This window comes from Girardinichthys multiradiatus, chromosome 11 (assembly GCF_021462225.1).
Source record: "Girardinichthys multiradiatus isolate DD_20200921_A chromosome 11, DD_fGirMul_XY1, whole genome shotgun sequence".
Lineage (NCBI taxonomy): Eukaryota > Metazoa > Chordata > Actinopteri > Cyprinodontiformes > Goodeidae > Girardinichthys > Girardinichthys multiradiatus.
In genome coordinates, this window is record NC_061804.1 from 37,005,269 (window position 1) to 37,026,565 (window position 21,297).

At 39.9% G+C, this 21,297-nt stretch overlaps 1 protein-coding gene across 1 annotated transcript in view; it reads right to left on the bottom strand.

The window, feature by feature from the left end:
- LOC124876344 (ryanodine receptor 1-like) overlaps window positions 1-21,297 on the bottom strand; it is a 69,800-nt gene that overhangs the window by 44,454 nt on the left and 4,049 nt on the right. Inside the window, exons 3-34 of the mRNA XM_047379015.1 lie at window positions 21,148-21,246; window positions 20,452-20,526; window positions 18,239-18,317; window positions 18,038-18,150; window positions 17,858-17,957; window positions 17,684-17,780; window positions 17,521-17,595; window positions 17,271-17,427; window positions 17,007-17,171; window positions 14,823-14,944; window positions 14,532-14,718; window positions 14,287-14,422; window positions 14,074-14,169; window positions 12,098-12,216; window positions 11,865-11,998; window positions 11,526-11,767; window positions 10,590-10,782; window positions 10,263-10,479; window positions 8,349-8,453; window positions 8,151-8,254; window positions 7,267-7,350; window positions 6,984-7,143; window positions 6,729-6,873; window positions 5,983-6,188; window positions 5,726-5,900; window positions 5,438-5,646; window positions 4,996-5,354; window positions 2,002-2,131; window positions 1,701-1,861; window positions 1,439-1,601; window positions 1,278-1,364; window positions 61-287 (exon numbers count right to left, since the gene is read on the bottom strand). Coding sequence (XP_047234971.1) covers window positions 61-287; window positions 1,278-1,364; window positions 1,439-1,601; window positions 1,701-1,861; window positions 2,002-2,131; window positions 4,996-5,354; window positions 5,438-5,646; window positions 5,726-5,900; window positions 5,983-6,188; window positions 6,729-6,873; window positions 6,984-7,143; window positions 7,267-7,350; window positions 8,151-8,254; window positions 8,349-8,453; window positions 10,263-10,479; window positions 10,590-10,782; window positions 11,526-11,767; window positions 11,865-11,998; window positions 12,098-12,216; window positions 14,074-14,169; window positions 14,287-14,422; window positions 14,532-14,718; window positions 14,823-14,944; window positions 17,007-17,171; window positions 17,271-17,427; window positions 17,521-17,595; window positions 17,684-17,780; window positions 17,858-17,957; window positions 18,038-18,150; window positions 18,239-18,317; window positions 20,452-20,526; window positions 21,148-21,246 — 4,721 coding nt within the window. The remainder of the gene's footprint in view (window positions 1-60; window positions 288-1,277; window positions 1,365-1,438; window positions 1,602-1,700; window positions 1,862-2,001; window positions 2,132-4,995; window positions 5,355-5,437; window positions 5,647-5,725; window positions 5,901-5,982; window positions 6,189-6,728; window positions 6,874-6,983; window positions 7,144-7,266; window positions 7,351-8,150; window positions 8,255-8,348; window positions 8,454-10,262; window positions 10,480-10,589; window positions 10,783-11,525; window positions 11,768-11,864; window positions 11,999-12,097; window positions 12,217-14,073; window positions 14,170-14,286; window positions 14,423-14,531; window positions 14,719-14,822; window positions 14,945-17,006; window positions 17,172-17,270; window positions 17,428-17,520; window positions 17,596-17,683; window positions 17,781-17,857; window positions 17,958-18,037; window positions 18,151-18,238; window positions 18,318-20,451; window positions 20,527-21,147; window positions 21,247-21,297) is intronic.

The window sequence follows — 21,297 nt, forward strand, 5'->3', positions numbered from 1 at the left end:
AGAAAAACCTGAAATAAATAATTTTGTCAATTCTGGCTTACAGAATGAAATGTTTCTGACCGGTTCTCCTCTGGAATGTGAAGGGCCATCATAGTGAGTGGCTCCATGCATTGTACCATCCACCCAAGTCTTTCATTAACGCGGCCTGTCTCTGGAGCCAAGAAGTTGTTAGGCATACGGCTCCAGATCACTGGGGTTAGCATCTGGACATCTAACCTCGGGGGACACTGGGGAACTGGGTTTTTGTGTTCACTCCGAAACATGGCCGCTGACAAGGGCATGATGTTCTAGAAAGACAAGAAGAAGAATCATTTGGTTAATGACGTAAAAAGATTTGGAGTAAAGTTATAAACAGTTACTCTCTAACCTTTGGTATACAACTCTCTTTGCATCTTAATTTAGTATATGATGAAATTAGTTAGGCTGAAGGTAGGGGCTACTATGGAAGAGACTAAACTGGACTAATATCTTACAACTCCAACTCAAATCTCAAAAACGTCCTAGCATTTTAGGCAAACACTGGTTCATGAACCCTTAAACTAGAGAAGGTTAGGAAAAATACCAGTTTACCAGAACCAAATAATTTTATGCTTGATCAGCCAGAAACTTAAAATCCATAGTTTCTCTGATCAATGAGAACCACCATACATAAGTCCAAATAGGTCACACTGACTACAGCACTCTCAGGTGTGGAAGTCATTACTGCAGGAAGAAGAATCACAGCTAGCTACTTTCATTGTAAGCAGTTAACTGGAAGGAATCGCCAATGCTCTCATCTGTCCAAATTGCTCTATTGTACAGGGGGCTGCTATTTTTACTGCTAACTTTTAAAAACTAATTTAATTGATTTCTACAATGCCTTACTTTTCCTTGAGTAATTATTCATCTATCAGTACAAGTTTCACATAGAAAGACCAATGTGGTGGTGCATCGTCTCCTCCCCCTATATTTCCCGATAAAAACCATAGACGTCTTTGTAAGTAACTATCTAATGGAATCAGTATGTTGTTTTTAAGCCGTATAAAATAACTTCACTGTAAAGCGTTATAAACTTTTCAAGATTCAAGTAGCTTTAAGATGCAAAGATCTAATTTGATCTTAAACACTCTCAAATGTTAGCTTCAGCTTCCAAAATAGTCTGGATTTACACTAAATGAAAACACAAAGTGAGATATCTACTTCAGGTAAGATAATGACTGTTGATAACCTCTTAACAAAACCTGAACAACTGTAGTGGGGATGAAGGTTTGGTTACAGAATATGTGTTGGCAGTTAACCTTGAGCTTGCCAAGTTCAAACTGAATCACATTCTGGTTAGAAGGCTGAACGAAGACGGCCGGGAAAAGCTTTGTGGTTGGCTCCACCTGAAAGTAGATGATGCTGTAAATGACCTGGATTTCAGGAGAACTATACAGTGCTAAGGTTGAAACCCACAAACCTGATAAAAGGTGTTTATCTCTTTTCCGTTAGCAGTGAATGTCATGAGTCCTGTGTCCAAATCCACAAGGCAGCCAATCACAAAGTCCTCCTGACTGACACGAGTTTGTTGGGAATTGCCGAACTCTCCTCCCCACACCATGTAGCAGTTACTGCGTTTTATACTGCAGAAGGAAGAGGAACCAAGAAAACTCAGCATTATGAAGCATGCTATTTATTTTTAAGACAAAAACAAATTATTTAGTTTTTGCAACAAAGCCCACCTGTCATGAATGTTGCCTCTATCGTCCCCAACAGTGACTGTTACGTTTCTTACTTTACTGAGGTCATAATGAAGATCATACTGGTGATAGTCTGGCGTGACCCAGCCTACCCAAACACCCCCTGGTTCCTGTCCTGCGAATATTCGCACTGAGTAATAATACTGAAAAAGGAAGAGAAAATTATATTGGTTTAGGCAAAAACGTATTCACAGACAGACATTAAATTGCAGATTTTAAAGTCTAAATTGCTTTCACTTGATCATAGATGTGATAATGAAATAAGTATGAGTAATAGTCATACAGTAGTGGTGTTCAGGATGATGTCCATGTCATCCCTGTCATCTGGTACAACATCTTCCACTAACCGAGGCAGAGTGGGAACGACAGGGGATGGTGTTAGTAATGCAGCCTTCTTTGCCTTAAAAAGGAAACTGTAAATGACAGCACCGGTTACTAACTGTATAGCGCAGACTGGGCCAAATATTTTGAGACTGACAAAAATCTTTTTTTTTACTATTTTACTGCCACAGTATTTATAGTGGCAATTGGCATTTAATCTATGTTGCTATGTGAGGCGATCATATGATTATATGAATTGCAATTAACTGTAAAGTTATACACATGTAATGAAAATTAACTTAGTGCAATTAGTTTTTTGTGAATGTGTTTTAGCATTGCCACAAAGTGACCTGCAAGCATAATTTTATCGATCCTAGTGGTCAAATTAAGGGAAAGTGTTAATGAAGATGGAGCAGCTGATGTCACGCTGTCATTCTGTTTGAATTAAAAGAGCAGACAGGCTGCTTTAAAATGGAGATGTGCATGAATTCATTCTTCTGAAGGGAAACGTTTACTGTCACCACTTTCCTTCTAAAGTTTTAAGCACTGATAGAAGGTAACTGAACTTCTCTTGTTTCTTGAAGACATTTAACCTCTCATCCAACCCACATTTAGAACTAAAGAAGCCATTTGGATGAGAGGTGAAAAAAGGAGACAGCCAAATGCCTTCTACTTAACCACTTGGGATTGTCATGTCCTGGATGAGTAGGAATCTACATCAGCATTTTGCTTCACAAGGAGTTTACAGGCAAGGATACTGCTGCTAGAAGATATAGGTCCGGACAGTCCTTTATACTGTATCCTGTACTGTACAGGTCCTTCTCAAAATATTAGCATATTGTGATAAAGTTAATTATTTTCCATAATGTCATGATGAAAATTTAACATTCATATATTTTAGATTCATTGCACACTAACTGAAATATTTCAGGTCTTTTATTGTCTTAATACGGATTATTGTGGCATAGAGCTCATGAAAACACAAAATTCCTATCTCACAAAATTAGCATATTTCATCCGACCAATAAAAGAAAAGTGTTTTTAATACAAAAAACGTCAACCTTCAAATAATCATGTACAGTTATGCACTCAATACTTGGTTGGGAATCCTTTTGCAGAAATGACTGCTTCAATGCGGCGTGGCATGGAGGCAATCAGCCTGTGGCACTGCTGAGGTCTTATGGAGGCCCAGGATGCTTCGATAGCGGCCTTTAGCTCATCCAGAGTGTTGGGTCTTGAGTCTCTCAACGTTCTCTTCACAATATCCCACAGATTCTCTATGGGGTTCAGGTCAGGAGAGTTGGCAGGCCAATTGAACACAGTGATACCATGGTCAGTAAACCATTTACCAGTGGTTTTGGCACTGTGAGCAGGTGCCAGGTCGTGCTGAAAAATGAAATCTTCATCTCCATAAAGCTTTTCAGCAGATGGAAGCATGAAGTGCTCCAAAATCTCCTGATAGCTAGCTGCATTGACCCTGCCCTTGATAAAACACAGTGGACCAACACCAGCAGCTGACACGGCACCCCAGACCAACACTGACTGTGGGTACTTGACACTGGACTTCTGGCATTTTGGCATTTCCTTCTCCCCAGTCTTCGTCCTGACTCTGGCACCTTGATTTCCGAATGACATGCAGAATTTGCTTTCATCCGAAAAAAGTACTTTGGACCACTGAGCAACAGTCCAGTGCTGCTTCTCTGTAGCCCAGGTCAGGCGCTTATGCCGCTGTTTCTGGTTCAAAAGTGGCTTGACCTGGGGAATGCGGCACCTGTAACCCATTTCCTGCACACGCCTGTGCACGGTAGCTCTGGATGTTTCTACTCCAGACTCAGTCCACTGCTTCCGCAGGTCCCCCAAGGTCTGGAATCGGCCCTTCTCCACAATCTTCCTCAGGGTCCGGTCACCCCTTCTCGTTGTGCAGCGTTTTCTGCCACACTTTTTCCTTCCCACAGACTTCCCACTGAGGTGCCTTGATACAGCACTCTGGGAACAGCCTATTCGTTCAGAAATTTCTTTCTGTATCTTACCCTCTTGCTTGAGGGTGTCAATAGTGGCCTTCTGGACAGCAGTCAGGTCGGCAGTCTTACCCATGATTGGGGTTTTGAGTGATGAACCAGGCTGGGAGTTTTAAAGGCCTCAGGAATCTTTTGCAGGTGTTTAGAGTTAACTCGTTGATTCAGATGATTAGGTTCATAGCTTGTTTAGAGACCCTTTTAATGATATGCTAATTTTGTGAGATAGGAATTTTGGGTTTTCATGAGCTGTATGCCAAAATCATCCGTATTAAGACAATAAAAGACCTGAAATATTTCAGTTAGTGTGCAATGAATCTAAAATATATGAATGTTAAATTTTCATCATGACATTATGGAAAATAATTAACTTTATCACAATATGCTAATATTTTGAGAAGGACCTGTATAAATGAATGTCCGAAGAATAAAAGATAAATGTCATCTTAAGTTCTGTGTCATGCTAACAGTGAAACATACTCATCCAATTACTCGGCTTGGTTCTCATCCAAGGAGGTGGACCTTTTTATAATTTTACTTAAGAACACTGCCATGAATAAAGATTTTTCCAAACAATATGCAAGAACTTAACTCAAGATTTAAAAACAACATTGGGCTTTTTTTCCCAGCGATGTAGGGCACCATGTCACAAGGCAAAAGTGGCTCAGAGATAAATAAATTAAAATTTTAGGTTAGGAAGACCAGGAAAGCCCACAGATCCTAATCTCTTTAAGAACCTATTGACATTCGGTATAAAGCTGATATATTTCTCATTGAAAGCCATGTAAACATCTGACAGAAAGATCCAATGACATTGAAGCAGAAAACTTTGTGAAAACAATTCACTTCTGTTGGTCTCAAAACTTTTGGCTATAATTATATTTTAATATTCCAGCTGCATTCCAAATAAACAGTTTTCAAAATTTTGAATGACCACATACCCTTTCTTCTTGCTTTTCTCAGTGGATGCATCCTTCTCATTCTCTCCGTTTTTGATGGCCAAGGTCTCTTTAGGCACAGAGGATTCCTTCTTGTCATCTTCCTGCTCTTTGCGACTAGCTGACTTCTTCAGTATTTCAAAGTCAGAGTTCGGATCAACCTCTAAAACCTGATCTTCAGGAATGGTCAGAGCCCGGGTTAAGAGCGTTGTTCCCGCTGGGACTTTGAAGGTTTCGTGAAACTCAATTGGTATGCTGACTCTGAAAAACAGCAAGTCTTTATTGGCATTCTGAGACCCAAATGTCTTGTGGGTCACCTTGAGACAAGGAGGAGTGTCCACTGTCCCATCAACTCGTGATATCTAGACAAAGAGTACAAATACGTTTTATCGTTATGTGGGAAACTGATATTTAGAAATAATTCAAGAAAGCATTGCAGTAATACCTCAATATGTGGATGATCTGTGGGCACAGTGATGAACTGAGGGAGGCTTTTACTGAACCACATGGTAATGTCTCGTTTCATGTTGATAGCAAAAGGTTCAAATCCTTCCTGCAGGCCGCAGATAGTAAAGTAACGAAGGCTACTGACATTCTGACCCAAGTTGATTCTACCAATCTGTGACAGGCCCAGACTGCACACAGGGATGAAACCTAGAAATTTTTGATACATGCATGGTCATCAGTGTGTATCAGACACAGTATTTCTATTCTGTTTAGGATCTGTACTTACCCTCTCCTATCTCAATGTCCTTAAAAGCCATCTCTGAGCCTGAGTCACTGATCAGCATTTCTCCATTGAGAGTAAACATGATGTTCATCTCTGTAAGGTCAATCATACAGCCCACCACGTCACCAGACTGCCACTGGCGTCCAAAAGGCTCATTTCCCACATGCCAACGTTGGGCCTAAACAACATTGATCAAGAGTTTAGCATCAACAAGGGTTTAGCACACTTTCACAAATATTAAAACTTGGTCAGCATCCCACCTTAAAGCCATTGAAGACATAGGCCAACTCATCAGCACCGAGTTCAGTATCCGCACGGACACTGGGCCTGGCCCACCCAACTCTCATCTCCCCGACGGTCACAGCCTCAAATTCAAAGTACCACTTCCCCTGTGTGACAGCATAAGATTTCTCAGCTCTGAACACTCGGATTTTATCTCCACGGGAGCTGCCCAGTCCATGCCCACCTAGAGTAAAAAAATAACAGTAATGGACATCCTACCAGGGTTCTCAAACTGTGGTACAAGGACTATGCGACGGACCTGTAGTGTAGTGGGGAAAATTAGAGGCAGACAACAATGAATAAGTATGTGTTGGAAGCAACACCAAATGTGTTGCTATTTGTGCCAAGTGATATTGGCAGTAGGCAGGTTAAATACCATCACCAATGAGATTTAATAAGATACTAATTGTTAGAGAAAGATAAATAGTCTTTTATCACAGATATCTCTGAGATTTAAATGAAAGGGACCATATTGGATTATAAGGTCAGGATCTGTGAGAAACTTGCAGTTTTCCTGCTTGTAGTCCTGACTTCTTTTTTTTATTATATATCAAGTCCAATTGTATCACAGTTTTAAAGTCTCTGGCGGAATGGTGGTACTACAAAAATGAGTATGAACTGAGATGGTACTTGGTATTAAAATGTTGAGAACTTTTCTAAAATTTGGAGGCTTTTTTTCCATAAAATCTTTAAAAAAGATTAAATAGTGGTGCAAACTTACTACTCTCCTGATCAGGTGGTTCTATGTTGTAGCCATAGCCAATAAGCGTGCGAACTGCTGCACAAACTGTATCTCTGTTGGTCTTTTTGGTCTTTTCGTCCAGCAGGTTGTAAGGAACCAGACGGGGGTTGCGCTTGTTCATTATGTCCTATTTGAAAAAAATCCAACTGAAGTTAAAACTGAATCCGTGTAGCCACAATATCTTTATATTTTTATTACTTATTGTCACAGCATTTGTGCACATAAAAAACTTGATACCTGCACGATACTGTATGTCCAGCCCTGGCGAACCCGGTCTCTTGCCCACACGTTGTGTCCATTTTCTGCCAGTCTCTCTACTAGAGTGTTCTGGTTAGGAGTCAACTTGACATGGTTGAGGTCCAAAGGAGCTGGCTTGTATCCGTTACTCTGCATGTAACTAAAAAACAATGAATCATGATGTGAATCTTTCACATAACCACCTTGGCATATATTATAAATGAAAAACAATATTACTTGTTCGCAAACTCAAATGATATGTGTATAGCATGTTGCAGCTCACGTTTTGGGGAGCTTGATCCTTTTCAGATTTTCCTCAGCTTTTTCATCTCCCATTCCCACATGACAGCCCAGAGCTAACAGAGTTCTATTAGAATAAACACACTAGACATTAGACACGGTCCCTACCAATGTTTCATGTCAAATTTTGATGCTTTTTAAATTTCTTAAGTTCTCTGTCATTTCTTAGCTATTCATTTATAATAAACAAATTGTCCCTAATTCTATTACACAGAACCTGCAAAAATCAGAGACTGACTGTCCATCACACACATTTGATTTGTTTTATTGAAAAGCACTCTCCCACTCAACAACAAACTGAACAGGCTTAATAAAACAAAGTAGTTTGATTTTTTGTAGAAAAGAGATCTGTAAATCATTGCAAATCAAAAACAAAAAAGTGGTCTCACACATTGGCCATATTAATAGAGAGGCCTACAATATCCAAAATTTTTTGGGTTGATTATGCTTTCTTTTCCTCATCTTGAAAATGTTTTTTTTGTCCACGCTTAGCAGCAAGAATGGGATATGGGTCACTCTTGTCTGTATTTAGCTAAGTTTAGTGAAAGTGTGGATCCATTGACATCAACACCTGTGTGGGCCAAATTAAAACTGATCTAAATTGTGGTTGTGGGCTGTAAGAAATCATTCCATGAGCCACAAGTATACTGCTGGCCGTACTTTGGACACCCCTGTTTTAGAGAACTGAATACAGAATAAAGTCAGGTAATACAATTAAATTACCACATTCTTACTCTTTTCTTTTTATATATACTTGTTCAGACCTGAATATAAGTAAATTATGGTTCTCCAGACTGAATAGGAAACATGATTAGAAGCACAAAGACCAGTAAAAGCTCAGGATTGTTCATTTAGACTTTTACATACTTCAGCGTCTCTCCAGACATTGCTAAATTGTAGTTCTTCTCCGGCTCAGGCAAACTCTGGAAATCTACCAGGCAGGGGTGCATCTTCTTGTTGTCATCACGAAACTTCCAAAAAGTAATGCACAAATTTAGAGAAGTTGTTTGTGTTCCCAGCTACAATTTCTCTACAAAAAAAAAGTCAAATTCTGAAAACACCCACTAGTCCAAATGTCCACCCTTGTTCAATGCGCGTAACAGCCCAAATCTCATGACTGTTTTCTGCAAGCTTCTCTCGGATGCGCTCCAAATGAGGAGGAAGTACAATCTGAAAGAGAAAATAACATTAATCATTGTAATTTTCACTGAGGTTCCAATTACTGTAACATGCTTTTTAAGCAGAATGCAGTTGTGTTGGAAGCCCAACACCAAAAGATGAAATGCATACAAAAAGATGAAGCAGATTTTTGAATAAAGCCAGAGATTGTTCTCTACAATATACACTGCTCAAAAAAACAAAGGGAACACTTAACCAACACAATATAACTCCAAGTGAATCAAACTTCTGTGAAATCAAACTGTCCACTTAGGAAGGGACACTGATTGACAATCAATTTCTCATGCTGTTGTGCAAATGGAATAAACAACAGGGGGAAATCTTTGGCGATTAGCAAGACACATTCAATAAACAAGTGGTTCTGCAGGTGGGGACCACAGACCACTTTTCAGTACCTATGCTTTCTGGCTGATGTTTTGGTCACTTTTGAATGTTGGTGGTGCTTTCACACTCGTGGTAGCATGAGACGGACTCTACAACCCACACAAGTGGCTCAGGTAGTGCAGCTCATCCAGGATGGCACATCAATGTGAGCTGTGGCAAGAAGGTTTGCTGTGTTTGTCAGCGTAGTGTCCAGAGCCTGGAGGCGCTATCAGAAGACAGGCCAGTACACCAGGAGACATGGAGGAGGCCGTAGGAGGGCAACAAACCAGCAGCACGACCGCTACCTCCGCCTTTGTGCAAGGAGGAACATGAGGAACACTGCCAGAGCCCTGCAAAATGACCTCCAGCAGGCCACAAATGTGCATGTGTCTGCAAAAACGGTTAGAAACTGACTCCATGAGGATGGTATGAGGGCCCAACGTCCACAAATGGGGGTTGTGCTCACACCCCAACACCGTGCAGGACGCTTGGCATTTGCCAGAGAACACCAGGACTGGCAAATTTGCCACTGGCGCCCTGTGCTCTTCACAGATGAAAGCAGGTTCACACTGAGCACATGTAACAGATGTGACAGAGTCTGGAGACACCGTGGAGAGCGATCTGCTGCCTGCAACATCCTTCTGCATGACTGGTTTGGCAGTGGGTCAGTAATGGTGTGGGGTGGTATTTCTTTGGAGGGTTGCACAGCCCCCCATGTGCTCGCCAGAGGTAGCCTGACTGCCATTAGGTACCGAGATGAGATTCTCAGACCACCGGGTGAGACCATATGCTGGTGTGGTTGGCCCTGGGTTCCTCCTAATGCAGGACAATACTAGACCTCATGTGGCTGGAATGTGTCAGCAGTTCCTGCAAGATGAAGACATTGAAGCTATGGACTGGCCCCGCCCATTCCCCAGACCTGAATCCGATTGAGCACATCTGGGACATCATGTCTCACTCCATCCACCAACGTCACGTTGCACCACAGACTGTCCAGGAGTTGGCGGATTCTTAGTCCAGGTCTGGGGGGAGATCCCTGAGGAGACCATCCGCCGTCTCATCAGGAGCATGCCCAGGCGTTGTAGGGAGGTCATAGAGGCACGTGGAGGCCACACACAATACTGAGCCTCATTTTGACTTGTTTTAAGGACATGACATCAAAGTTGGATCAGCCTGTAGTGTGTTTTTCCACTTTGATTTTGTGTGTGACTCCAAATCCAGGCCTCCATTGGTTAATAAATTTGATTTCCATTGATGATTTTTGTGTGATTTTGTGTGTTTTCAGCACATTCAACTTTGTACAGAACAAAGTATTCAATGATAAAATTTCATTCATTCAGATCTAGGATGTGTTATTTGAGTGTTCCCTTTATTTTTTTGAGCAGTGTATATATGTTGCAAGAGGTCCCACTTCCTTGGTCTAAAGCAGACTTTTACCTGGTTTGTGTCCACGGGGTAAGGAGTGAATGCTGTGTGAGACAGGGACTGTGTTGGACCAAGCAGGTTGCGGACATCATTAAAATCGTGTTTATATTCCTTGATAGGCTCAATCCGCAAACGGTCCCTGGGCAGTACTGCCTCATAGCAGGGAGCATAGCCTGGAGGGGGAAGAAACTTGAAATCCCCATGACGTCCCCCGAGAAGAAATCGCAGCCTTGCATTTGAAAAGAAAAATAGACATTTAAGAGTTGTTTAGAAAATTGAGCAATGGGTCATGAAAAAAAATACAAATACTGAGAACTATAAACTTTCAAAGTGCCATACTTAACGCCTGCAGAGAAGCTGACGACTGGAAAGAACAAACCGTCGAGGTTGAAGTTCTCAAACATTCCCTGAACAGGGTGTCCATTGATACGAAAGGAAATGCTCGGCACACTTAGATCCAAGCAGCAGCTGACCACGTCTTCTGCTGCCAGAGTGTGCTGGTTTGGAGAAGCAACATGCCGTGGTACACGCCCTGAAAGGATATCCACTATATAAAACATAGAAATTCCTTTGACTTGAGATGCAGAGAGATGTCTGCTTGTGATTCGAATCAAACTATTTTATACTTAACCAGCTCAGTTGGTGATTAGTCAATCTGAAATTTTCCAGTCAGTGAATGTACCATTCCTAAATGCTAACAGGTTACCCCAACAGCAACAATCTTCAGTGTTGAAGAGGTAAGAAGTACACAAGATGTACAGAGCTTCTTTAAAGAAATCGTTTTTTCGTTTTCTATGGCCAGTGTTGGGCATGAACGAGAAAAGAGAACACTTCCGCAAGAACCTTGAACTTAGCAATGTGGTTGTTTACATGACAAACCTGAAGTGAGCACACCTCATGCTGATTTTATTTAAAGGTTAGAATGTTTGGGGATGAGTGAAAGATTTACATTATGATTTTCATGTGAAGAAATTACATATTTGATGCAGAAAAAAAGCTGCAACATTTCCCCTGAAGGCAAACTGGCTGAAAGCTGAATTTCTTACATTAATTTTTGAAGTGATCCAAAAAGTAGGAAAAAATATATTTTACATTGTGTTATTTTTAGGACACAAAGAGAAATGTGAGTCATCACCCAATCTTGGAAATCAGCCACAAAATCTTTCATCACTTTACATTTCCTTTTTTTAAATTATACAGAACATAGCAATTGTTTGATCTGGGCTTGAACATTCTTGTGATTTCTGCTATCCTGTCATACAATGTTTGCTTTACCTGACCAAAGGTGAAGCCCATCAAAGCCATAGGAGTAGAGATCATCACCGACCCCGTTACTCCCCCAGCCTTCCCCACCACCAGGGTAGGGGCTGTAGCCCTCCGTCAGAGCCCAACCCACTCGTAGGTGACACGGCTGGGCGGTAAAGAACGGCTCGACATGATCCACCATCACCTCAAAGTACCATTTCTTATATTGAGTAGATCCTTCACAGGTTCCAAGGAAAATGTTGGGTCTCATGCTATAGCAACAGAAAAGAGAACCTCCACCGAGATAAGCAGTTTAGACAGAAAAAAGACCTCTGCAGAGAGAGTGTGCGCTCATATTAAACGACTCACCTGGTTACATAGTTAATAATGTTGGTTTGAAGAAGAAGGTCACGACCTGGAAGTAGGTTCTCCGTGATGAGATTCTGATTAGATCTCACAGCCACACCATTGCAAACACACAGAGAGCACAGCACATCCAAAACCTAGAAGGAAAAGGTTGATAAAGAGTCGTTTGTAACACAATCAGCCAACAAAGTGCTCTTAGAGGCGGTCTAAAAATATATTTTTTTTATTTTACGGACCTTGTGGTTGCGCCCGTGCTTATCCAGAAGAGAGATAATTGATTTAATGTGATTCTCCTGGATAATATTCAGTACTTCTGGACTCTCAATCAGAACACAGTACAACACCTCCAGAATTCCTATCATGCAAATGAGAACATACAGTGGTTTAAGTATTAGCAGTGCTCACCTGTCAAGGCCTTCAAGGTTTTCAGAGCAATCACTTGGCAAGAGGCAGGGTGCACCTTAAACAAGTTCCCAGTTATAAAAGATATGCATTATTCATTGGTTTAAATGATATATACAGTTTTTTTTTCTTTTGTTAGCTGCTTTCAAGATAACTAGAAAGGATGTACTCGGCTCTCAGACTTAAATTCAATTTCGCTCAATAGGTCCTGGTGCTGGAAGAACTATCTGGACCAAGGCAGCTGTGCAGAACTGGAATAGCTGTTCAACTAAACTTTTAAAAAACACCAAAACACAGGGTCAAATTAAACTAACAATCACAATGTATGTTGGGACGATATTCATGGGTTTTTGACAGATCTATCAAAATGAACAGCGTTACTCTGGTTTCATCTATGGTGAGTAAAACTGTTTTGTTGTTTTTGTCGCAGTGATTTTACTACAGAGATCTAGTCTGTTTGTTGAACGAGTTTGTTCACATTCTCTTGTTTGCAGTTGGTTTTTGCATTGATTCTACCATCAGGACATCACCATCAGAAAAACTCTGTTTAGGCTTAGTTGTGTTGTGAGCTATCAGTGTAGAATGGTCAGTAGACTAGTTGTCTTGTGCCAATGAGTTTACAACAGATCTGCTGCAAACTAAGTGGTTAATTTTAAAGTTAAGACTGTTGATTTAGTTTAGCTTAGAACGTCTATATGGTTATATGTGGAGATCAACATTTAGAATTAAACATGTTTCATCATATTTTGGATTTTAACACTTTTGAATTTTGAAACACTTTAATCTAACAAGATTATGTATAGGTGTTTTTTTGTCTTTTTAATTCAGATTTTTTGGGTAAGCATTTCTGGCTTTGTTTTTCAGTGTTAAAAATTCAGAAGAAAACTATTCATTGTCCTTAAATTGTCTATCCTGAATTCAGAGCATATTATCTGACATTGGCCTAATGCTATTTTTTCAGTGGTAAAAAAAATCCAAGCAAAAATGGGATGTTTTAAAGATGCCAAAGTACCCAAATGGGTCTGAAATTGCAGTCTCAAATTTGCCATCAACTCATTAGCCTTCTTTCTAATGGAGGGAAGAACAATCAATGCTGGATGCATCTGAGCAGCATTGACTTTGTATTGTGCAACACTGTAAATGATTGTTGAGCAATTTTGTCTCCTCCAAAGCAATGTTTGCCTGAAAGATTATGCTTTAGAGGTGAGTACTGAGTTGATCAGTCATATTTAATTAGGGCGTATAATCAAACAAGTCTCAATGTTTTTCCATACCAAGATTTTACCAATTTAATGATGTCCAAAACTAACTACATATATATCATAATTTACCACAACTACTCAACTATGTAATATGAGAGATTCATCAACTTGCCATCATTAGTTTTTGAGAACTGACCATACGTGTGGAAGAAAACCAGGCAAGAAAACCACCTTTTTCAGACATGTTCTAGTGGCGCACTCTGTAACGAAGCTGGGTCTCTGCTTTTTGACCGGGTGACTTTACGTGGTTCTTAAAACTTCTAAAAAGAAGTTCTGAGGGGAAATCAGTAAAGGTTTCTGGGGAAGTAATCAAGTATAGTCACGTGCCTTATAAAGGGTTAATCATATTTGCTTCCAAACCAACATCCTTAAAGTAAAAATAGATCCTAGATATTACCCCAGTTTAAAATCCAGAACTTTCCCTTTACTCTAAAATACACACAGTAGTTGTGGCAATATTTTTTTTTTGCCTCTGGCATGACATATAAATACAAAACATAATGTTTTGGAAAGAATGAGCTCAAACCAAAAGGTTCTGCCACTGATACCTGAGGATGCCTCCAAACGATCCAGCTTACTGACCAGCCAGTCCAGGTTGTCACAGAAAAGAGCACAGTTAGCCCGGTTTCCTCGGATCAAAGAAGCTTCAGGAAAGAAGAGAAACAGGAAATAAAAGTAATGTAGCATCTCTAAAAAAACAGAAGCATCCCAAAATATAGTTAACGAACGTAATGTAAAGCAACAAACGTTGATGGACCTACCTAATAGTTCATACAGTAAGTTTACTATCTCCTTCCATGACTCTGCAGCTTCCTCGCCAGCATACTCTGAGAAGTGGGCTGCAGTATTATACACATTTAGCCGATCAATGCAGTCCAAAACGAGGGTAATCATTCCCTATTAAAGAATAAGAAATCTTGTCGGTTGATTTGAAAAAATAAACTCAATTAAAGTGACATTAAAACACTAAGCTGATTCTAAATAATTAAACCCTAATTAGACCAACCTCCTCCTGAAACAGGTTCTGTCTGTTCTTCAGGGAGCGAAGCTTGAACTGCTTGTCCTCGTGCTCCAGTTCCTCCTCAGGTGGTCGGAAGTAAAAGATGAGATCCTGCAGTGAGAGCACCACCCCATCCATTGGCAGGGATGGTGGATTGGCAGATTTGTTTTTTCCACTTAATGCATCCAAACCCCTGAAGGTGTGACACGAGCGTCAAAGAAAATAAAATGTGCATTACAGGTTAAAAAGAAAAACAGTTCATAGAGGTTGATAAAGAAGTAATAGAAGAAGAGTTACTTGATGAACTGGTTGTAGAGGCCTGTTGTGCTGAAAATCATTCTCGCAGCTTGAGACTCTTCGGTCTGAGATCGAGCAACTGTGAGAGCATCATCCATGTGACCTTCCTTATGGAGTATGGCCTGAGAATCAAAATCATGGACGATTAAAAGCAGGCATTAACCCAACATTTACACATACAGCGCCTTGCAAAGTATTCAACTCTTTTGGGTGATGTTTCAACAAGCTTTGCAGATCTAAAGACTCCAATTTTTGCAATTTTTTTCTGGGAAAGAAGCTCCAGCTCAGTCAAATTGAATGGAGAGCATCTATTCTATTCAATTCAATTCAGTTTATTTATATAGCGCCAATTCACAACACGTCGTCTCAAGGTACTTCACATTCCAATTAATCGTAACCATTGAACAGTGCAGTCAGATTCAGTTATTTATTGAAATTGGATAAAAAGTTTTTCTATCTAAGGAAACCCAGCAGATTGCATCCAGTCAGTGACTTGCAGCATTCCCTCCTCCTAGATGAGCATTTAGAGACAGTGGACAGTCACTGACGTTGACTTTGCAGCAATCCCTCATACTGAGCATGCATGTAGTGACAGTGGAGAGGAAAAACTCCCTTTTAACAGGAAGAAACCTCCAGCAGAACCAGGCTCAGTGTGAGCAGCCATCTGCCACGACCGACTGGGGGTTTGAGAGAACAGAGCAGAGACAAAAAGAGAACAAAGAAGCACTGATCCAGGAGTCCTTTCAATAGGAAGGAAAAGTAAATGTTAATGGATGTAGCTCCTTTAGTCATTTCACCTTGAAAGAATGAACAGATAAACTCTGAGCCAGTTTTCAAGGTTAGAGTCTGAAAGAGAGCACATAGAGTTAGTCACAGTAAAAGCTCAGTCAATTGCCATGTCTAGGAGAGAGAAAGGGTTAAACACTGACAGACAGGGCCATGTGGATCATCTGTGAAAATCAACTTGTATACTTGCCACAGGTACTTAATTAGATTTATGTCTGGACTCAATGCAATTCTGACATGTAAATGTGCTTTGATCTCAACCATTTAATTGTATCTCTGGGTGTGTTTTTAGTGTTAGTGTCCTGCAACAAGGTGAACTTCTGCCCCAGTCTCAAGCCTTTCTGCAGCAACTAGCAGGATTTTTCCAGGATTGTTCTGTATTTAGTTCAATCCATCTTCCCATCAACTCCACTTAGATTTTCTGGCTCTGCTGAAGAAAATAATTCCCACAGCATGGTTATGCCAACACCATCATGGGAATGATGTCCTAAGAATAGTATTTGTCCACCACACATAAGGTTTTGCGTGTTGGCCAAAAAGTTGTATTTTGGTCTCCTCTGACCACACTGCATGGTTTATGACAAATTCTAGGTTTTACTTCTTGTAGCTTTCTTTCCACAACAGCATTCATCTTGCTAATTTGCCATAAAGACCAGATTTGTGGGCCTTTTTCCGCCAACACTTCCTGCCACCTGAGCTATGGATCTCTGCACCTCCTCCAGAGTCACCATTGGTCTCTTGCCTGTATGTTTGATTAATGCTCTCTTTGCCTGGCTTTTTAGTGTAAATATCTTAATAGTTTTCTGTTGTGTCATAGTCTTTCCATTTTCAAATGAACTAAACAGAGCTCCATGAGATGTTCAAAGCTTGAGGGTTACCACCTAACCCCCTGCTTTAAACTACAGTACAACTTTATCTCTGACCTGCCTGCAATGTTCCTCAGTCTTAATGATGGTGTAAGCTCGATAGATTTTTTTACAAACTTTACAGAGTAGCTGGATTTATACTAAGATTAAATTTGCATAGGTAGACTTCATTCCCTAATTACATATCATTTAAAATCAATATTTTACAATGGATTTTGTTTAGGGGTATCAAAGTAGAAAGGAGCGAAATACAAATGCACACCACACTTTTTTGATTTTTACATGCAAAGGTTTGTAAAAATCTTTTAGGATCTTTCTTTTACTTCATCTATATTCACTACTTTGTGTTTCGTCTGTCACATAAAATCTCTAAAAATACATTGATTATGCATTTGTAACAAAAGACTGAATACTTTGGAATACCTTTCCAAGGCAGCTTATGTACAGCAGATGCTTTCTTGTGCACTGTTTTTAAACCACTTTTAGAAATTGTTACATTTAGCCGTGACATTGATGTATTCTACTGTTTTACCTTTCTTTTCAGAGGTCCTAGACGAGCAGATTTGGCATCCACAGCTGCATAAGTAAGCCAGAGGCCAGATGACACATGCTGCACAAAGCACATGGACTCTCCATACTTAATTTCCGGTATGCCCATGCCTTCCACATCCCGCTTCTGGGCCACCTCAATTTTTTCCTTCAACAGGAGAAAAACTTTTATTTTCCTCATATCTTAACATCTAATCTGGACAAGATAAAAAGAAGCATACTACAGCTGATTTTTTTATACAAAAACCTTAGAAATTCTGAAGCAGAAAGCGGACATCTTGGAATTGGCTTTCTCTGGGTCTACCAACAGAAGTCCCTTCTCCTCATCGAGGAACAAATATCGTCCTGTTGTTATGTGGCGTATCCGGAAAGACTGTCCCCATTTGATGTGACCTCCGCTCCACCTGTTAAAAAGCAAAAAAAAAAATTGTAAAATCAGAGTCTTTCTAATCAATGTCAGAGTCATTTAGAAATGAGGAAGAAAGCAAGACACTCACGCGATGCGTAGTGGCTCAAGTCTCCATAAGGATCGAGCATGACTGCATACGGCACCGCCTTCATAATGAGCAACTCTGGGATATAAAGAATAATATTCAGATGCATTTGGAAATTTTCAAATAGTAAACTGACAAACAACTCACAAAACAATGGAGCAGCCACCTGCGTTGGTCGTCCCCCTGCTCTGCACCTGGGATGGCCAAACACTCGTCCATATGACCGTGAAAGAGTCTGAGCACATACCCACCGATCAGAAAACCTGGAAGGCAACAGTTTTCTTTTTATAATAGAATCCCAACCTATATGGACAATGCCAATTTAAGGGGAACTATTTACCTTCAGCAAGTTCACAACCAGACATCACAGGGGTCATGGTCCAGAGTGTTTGCATGAAGGATGCATCTACCATCAGGTCACCACTTGCATAGGAAAGGTGCTAAAGAGAGCAAAGTTTATAAAATTAGTAAAACTGATTAAAAAACAAGCATTGTCTAATAGTAATACAATGATGTTTACCAGGTATCTCTCTGAAGAAACACTGACTAGAATGAGGTCATCTCCCACCCTGACCTTTTCACCCTCAGATCTTTGCTTGGAGGCTGGGTGTATGGTCCACCAGCAGGCCTCTCCTACAACAGATTAAAAAAAAATAAAAACAATAAATCTTTAAAATTCATGTGTATGTGGTTCATACTGAGTAGTCACATCTGAAGCCACCTGTGGAGTCTTCCTGCAAGCCCACATCGAAGGCCAACTTATCAGTCAGTGATCGAGATGTAGTCAGACAGCTCAAGTACTATGGTATAAATACAGAGACAACATATTAGGACTGTGGAATAGCAGTGACTTCAAAGCCTTCAGAAAATAATACTAGACTACATTCAAGCTTGTACTTAGAGGGGTTTAAGTTATCCTGAATTACCTCTATATAATGCTGCTAAACAGTCAGGAAAGCAGCCCTCAAGGATCAGAATTGCCAACCCCTTGACTACAGGTTCAGGCTGCTAGAGGACCTGCTGACAACTTTTGTCTACTGATTCTCTCCATTTAAAGATTATTGCATATTATTGCTTCCATTAACTTTGTCCTTTCTCTGTGTTTGTTTTTGAGAGGAAGTAGGACTGGCCCAGTCTTTAGCCAAGTCTCTTTCCCGGATGGAGTCACGGATGGAGCTATTGCTGTTTTTGTGTTCTCGGTTAGTTATTGTTCACTATAGGGAGTACTCCTCACTAGGGTTGAGCATCGAGTCTCGAGAATCCATTGGAACATTCAAATTCTCCTGGAATCTTTAAAAAAATCTATTTCCATTCCTAGTTTTGATATCCAGTCCGCCGACAGGAAGAAGAAGCCTCCAAACAACAAGAAAAAAGAATCAGCAGGAAGTGTGTGTGCAACTATTGACAATGTGCTGCCAGCGCTTTGACTTTAATAGATGAAATGACTAGTTGGCTCAGTGCAATACTTGAAATAAGATTATGTCATGCAAAGGAGGGTGCATGACCAATATGACACCTCCGGATTCATGGTGTAGAAGTAACAGAGTGTCACCACTCTGCAGTCAGAATCAGGTAAGTAAAACACTAAAATGTGTATTATTCCAACACTGAGGCATCTAACAAGTTAAAGTTGACCTAAAATGGTGGGTCAGCTCAAATGCAAATACCCAGCTAACATCAGCCTGTGCATTTCTTCATAGACTAATGACCTCACCAGGCAGTTGACCAGAATCCAAAACTTCATAACATTTATATGCACGTTCATAGGTTTGATATTTATATATTGGTTGAAAATAGCCCTGTGAGAAATTCATTGTAAAGTTCATGAAAGGTCCATAAAATTAAAATTCATAGAGAAGTTCTGACTATTTCATCCAGAAAGAACTCTAGTTAGCTAGCTCATTTAAACCATGTAAACGTTTTTGACCCTGCCTTATAAAAGAATCGGAATCAAAACAAGGAATCGGAACCGGAATCGTTAATTGAAATGATGCCCAACCCTACTTCTAATTCAGTGATTCTGAATGTCTTCCCTTGACGTATTCATTGATGGAGCTATTGAAGGTATTGAGTTTATGTCCTCTTTTTTTCCCTTTAATAAGTACACCTTGCTAAATACTTCTGTTCTTAGGGCCACTATAAAACGCTATTGTTGTCAGCAACTTTTGTGTATCACCTTTGTTTTTCTTCTTGATTGAAAGTACTCGTGGCCCACTGTTGCTGTGTTTAGCTTTGGCTTTTTCCTGGGTGGAGACAGACCTATAGCGGCAATTGCCTTTATGTACTATTTTTTTTGCACATAGAAACCCAGCACTTCTCTAGTTAGTTCTGACTTTACTTGAAAGAGCTTTTGACGGTGCTACTGCTGTTATTAACTTTGTAAACACTGTTTAACTTTTCTGAAAAAAGTACTCTTGGATCAGTGCTCTTGTTTTTTTTTGTTTTTTTTTTGTCTGCCTCTTATTTCTTAACCCCTAGCCCATCATGGCAGAAGGTTGCTCCTACAGAGCCTGGTTCTGCTGGAGGTTTCTTTCACATACTTGTACAGGCAGAGGAATTGCTTCAAATTGAACAATCAAATGCAATCAGCTGGGATTAAATAGATATTTCTACCAAATGGTTATAAACTCAACAGAATATAACTGTGTTGTATTATAATATTGGTTGAACTGTACTATAAGTATTTGATTGGTATATAATTATATAATAGTATTGCATTAAAATTATTTTTGATTTATTTGATCTGAATCAGATTCCAAATTATTGGACATGAATCGCACCTGTTTTTCCTTGAGATGATATGTGTTGCTAATTTGGCAGTATAAAAATTAATTCAGTGATCTGAATTTAAATGCTATGCTGTTACGACTCTTAGCTGCTGCTAAGTGTAGAAGACAATCAGTCATTCAGCAGATTTAATGTTAATGTTCTCACCATGTTGGAGTGAGTGTGTTTCAAGAGAATGGCGTGTCCATACAGCAAGGTTCGACTACCTCCACCTTGTGACGACTGAAGGGTAGAAGCAAAGACAGAGAACTCTGAAGTCCTTTAACTATAAAATGGGATTGATAAATTTGTTGCACATTTATGTAGAGATTGTGTGCATAAAATAATTGGAGAGATAAAAACAACAGCCATGTTTTTATAACTCTATTGCCATGCAGTGTTTGAGAGTAAAAGGAATTACATTAAACTCAGTGAAACCAAGGCAAATACGCAACACACACAAAAAACAGTTATAGAGCTTGCAACACAAATTACTGTTATGGTGATTATATTTTCATGCTCTTTGATCACTATCAAATGAAAGATGTAATAAATGAAGATGGAGGAGTTTTGTGATGGTGTTTTTTTCACAATACAGCCCTGCTTTCCTAAAAACTTATCAATGAATCCATATATTGAGTAAACCTCCTCTATAACAACACAATACATGCTGTTAAAACTGTTATGTGGATATTGCCCCCAGGACGGAGGGCAGTACTTACCCATTTGTCCAAATCCACTACCTCCAGTTGTCAGATTTAAGATTTGTTGGGTAAAAGGGAAACGGTACATTTTACTTTTTTAAGCACATGCACACCAATTATAGGGTGTTACACTTTAAAACTACCTTTAATTGCGACCTACCTCATCCACAGAGGAATTGGACAGCATTTCTTGCAATGCTCGCACAGACAAAGACTGCTCCAAAATGAAACAACAAATTGCAAGGTCTGGTGGGACATTCTGAAACAAAACATAACCAGTGAACCATGACAATCATAGGAAATGGCGAAT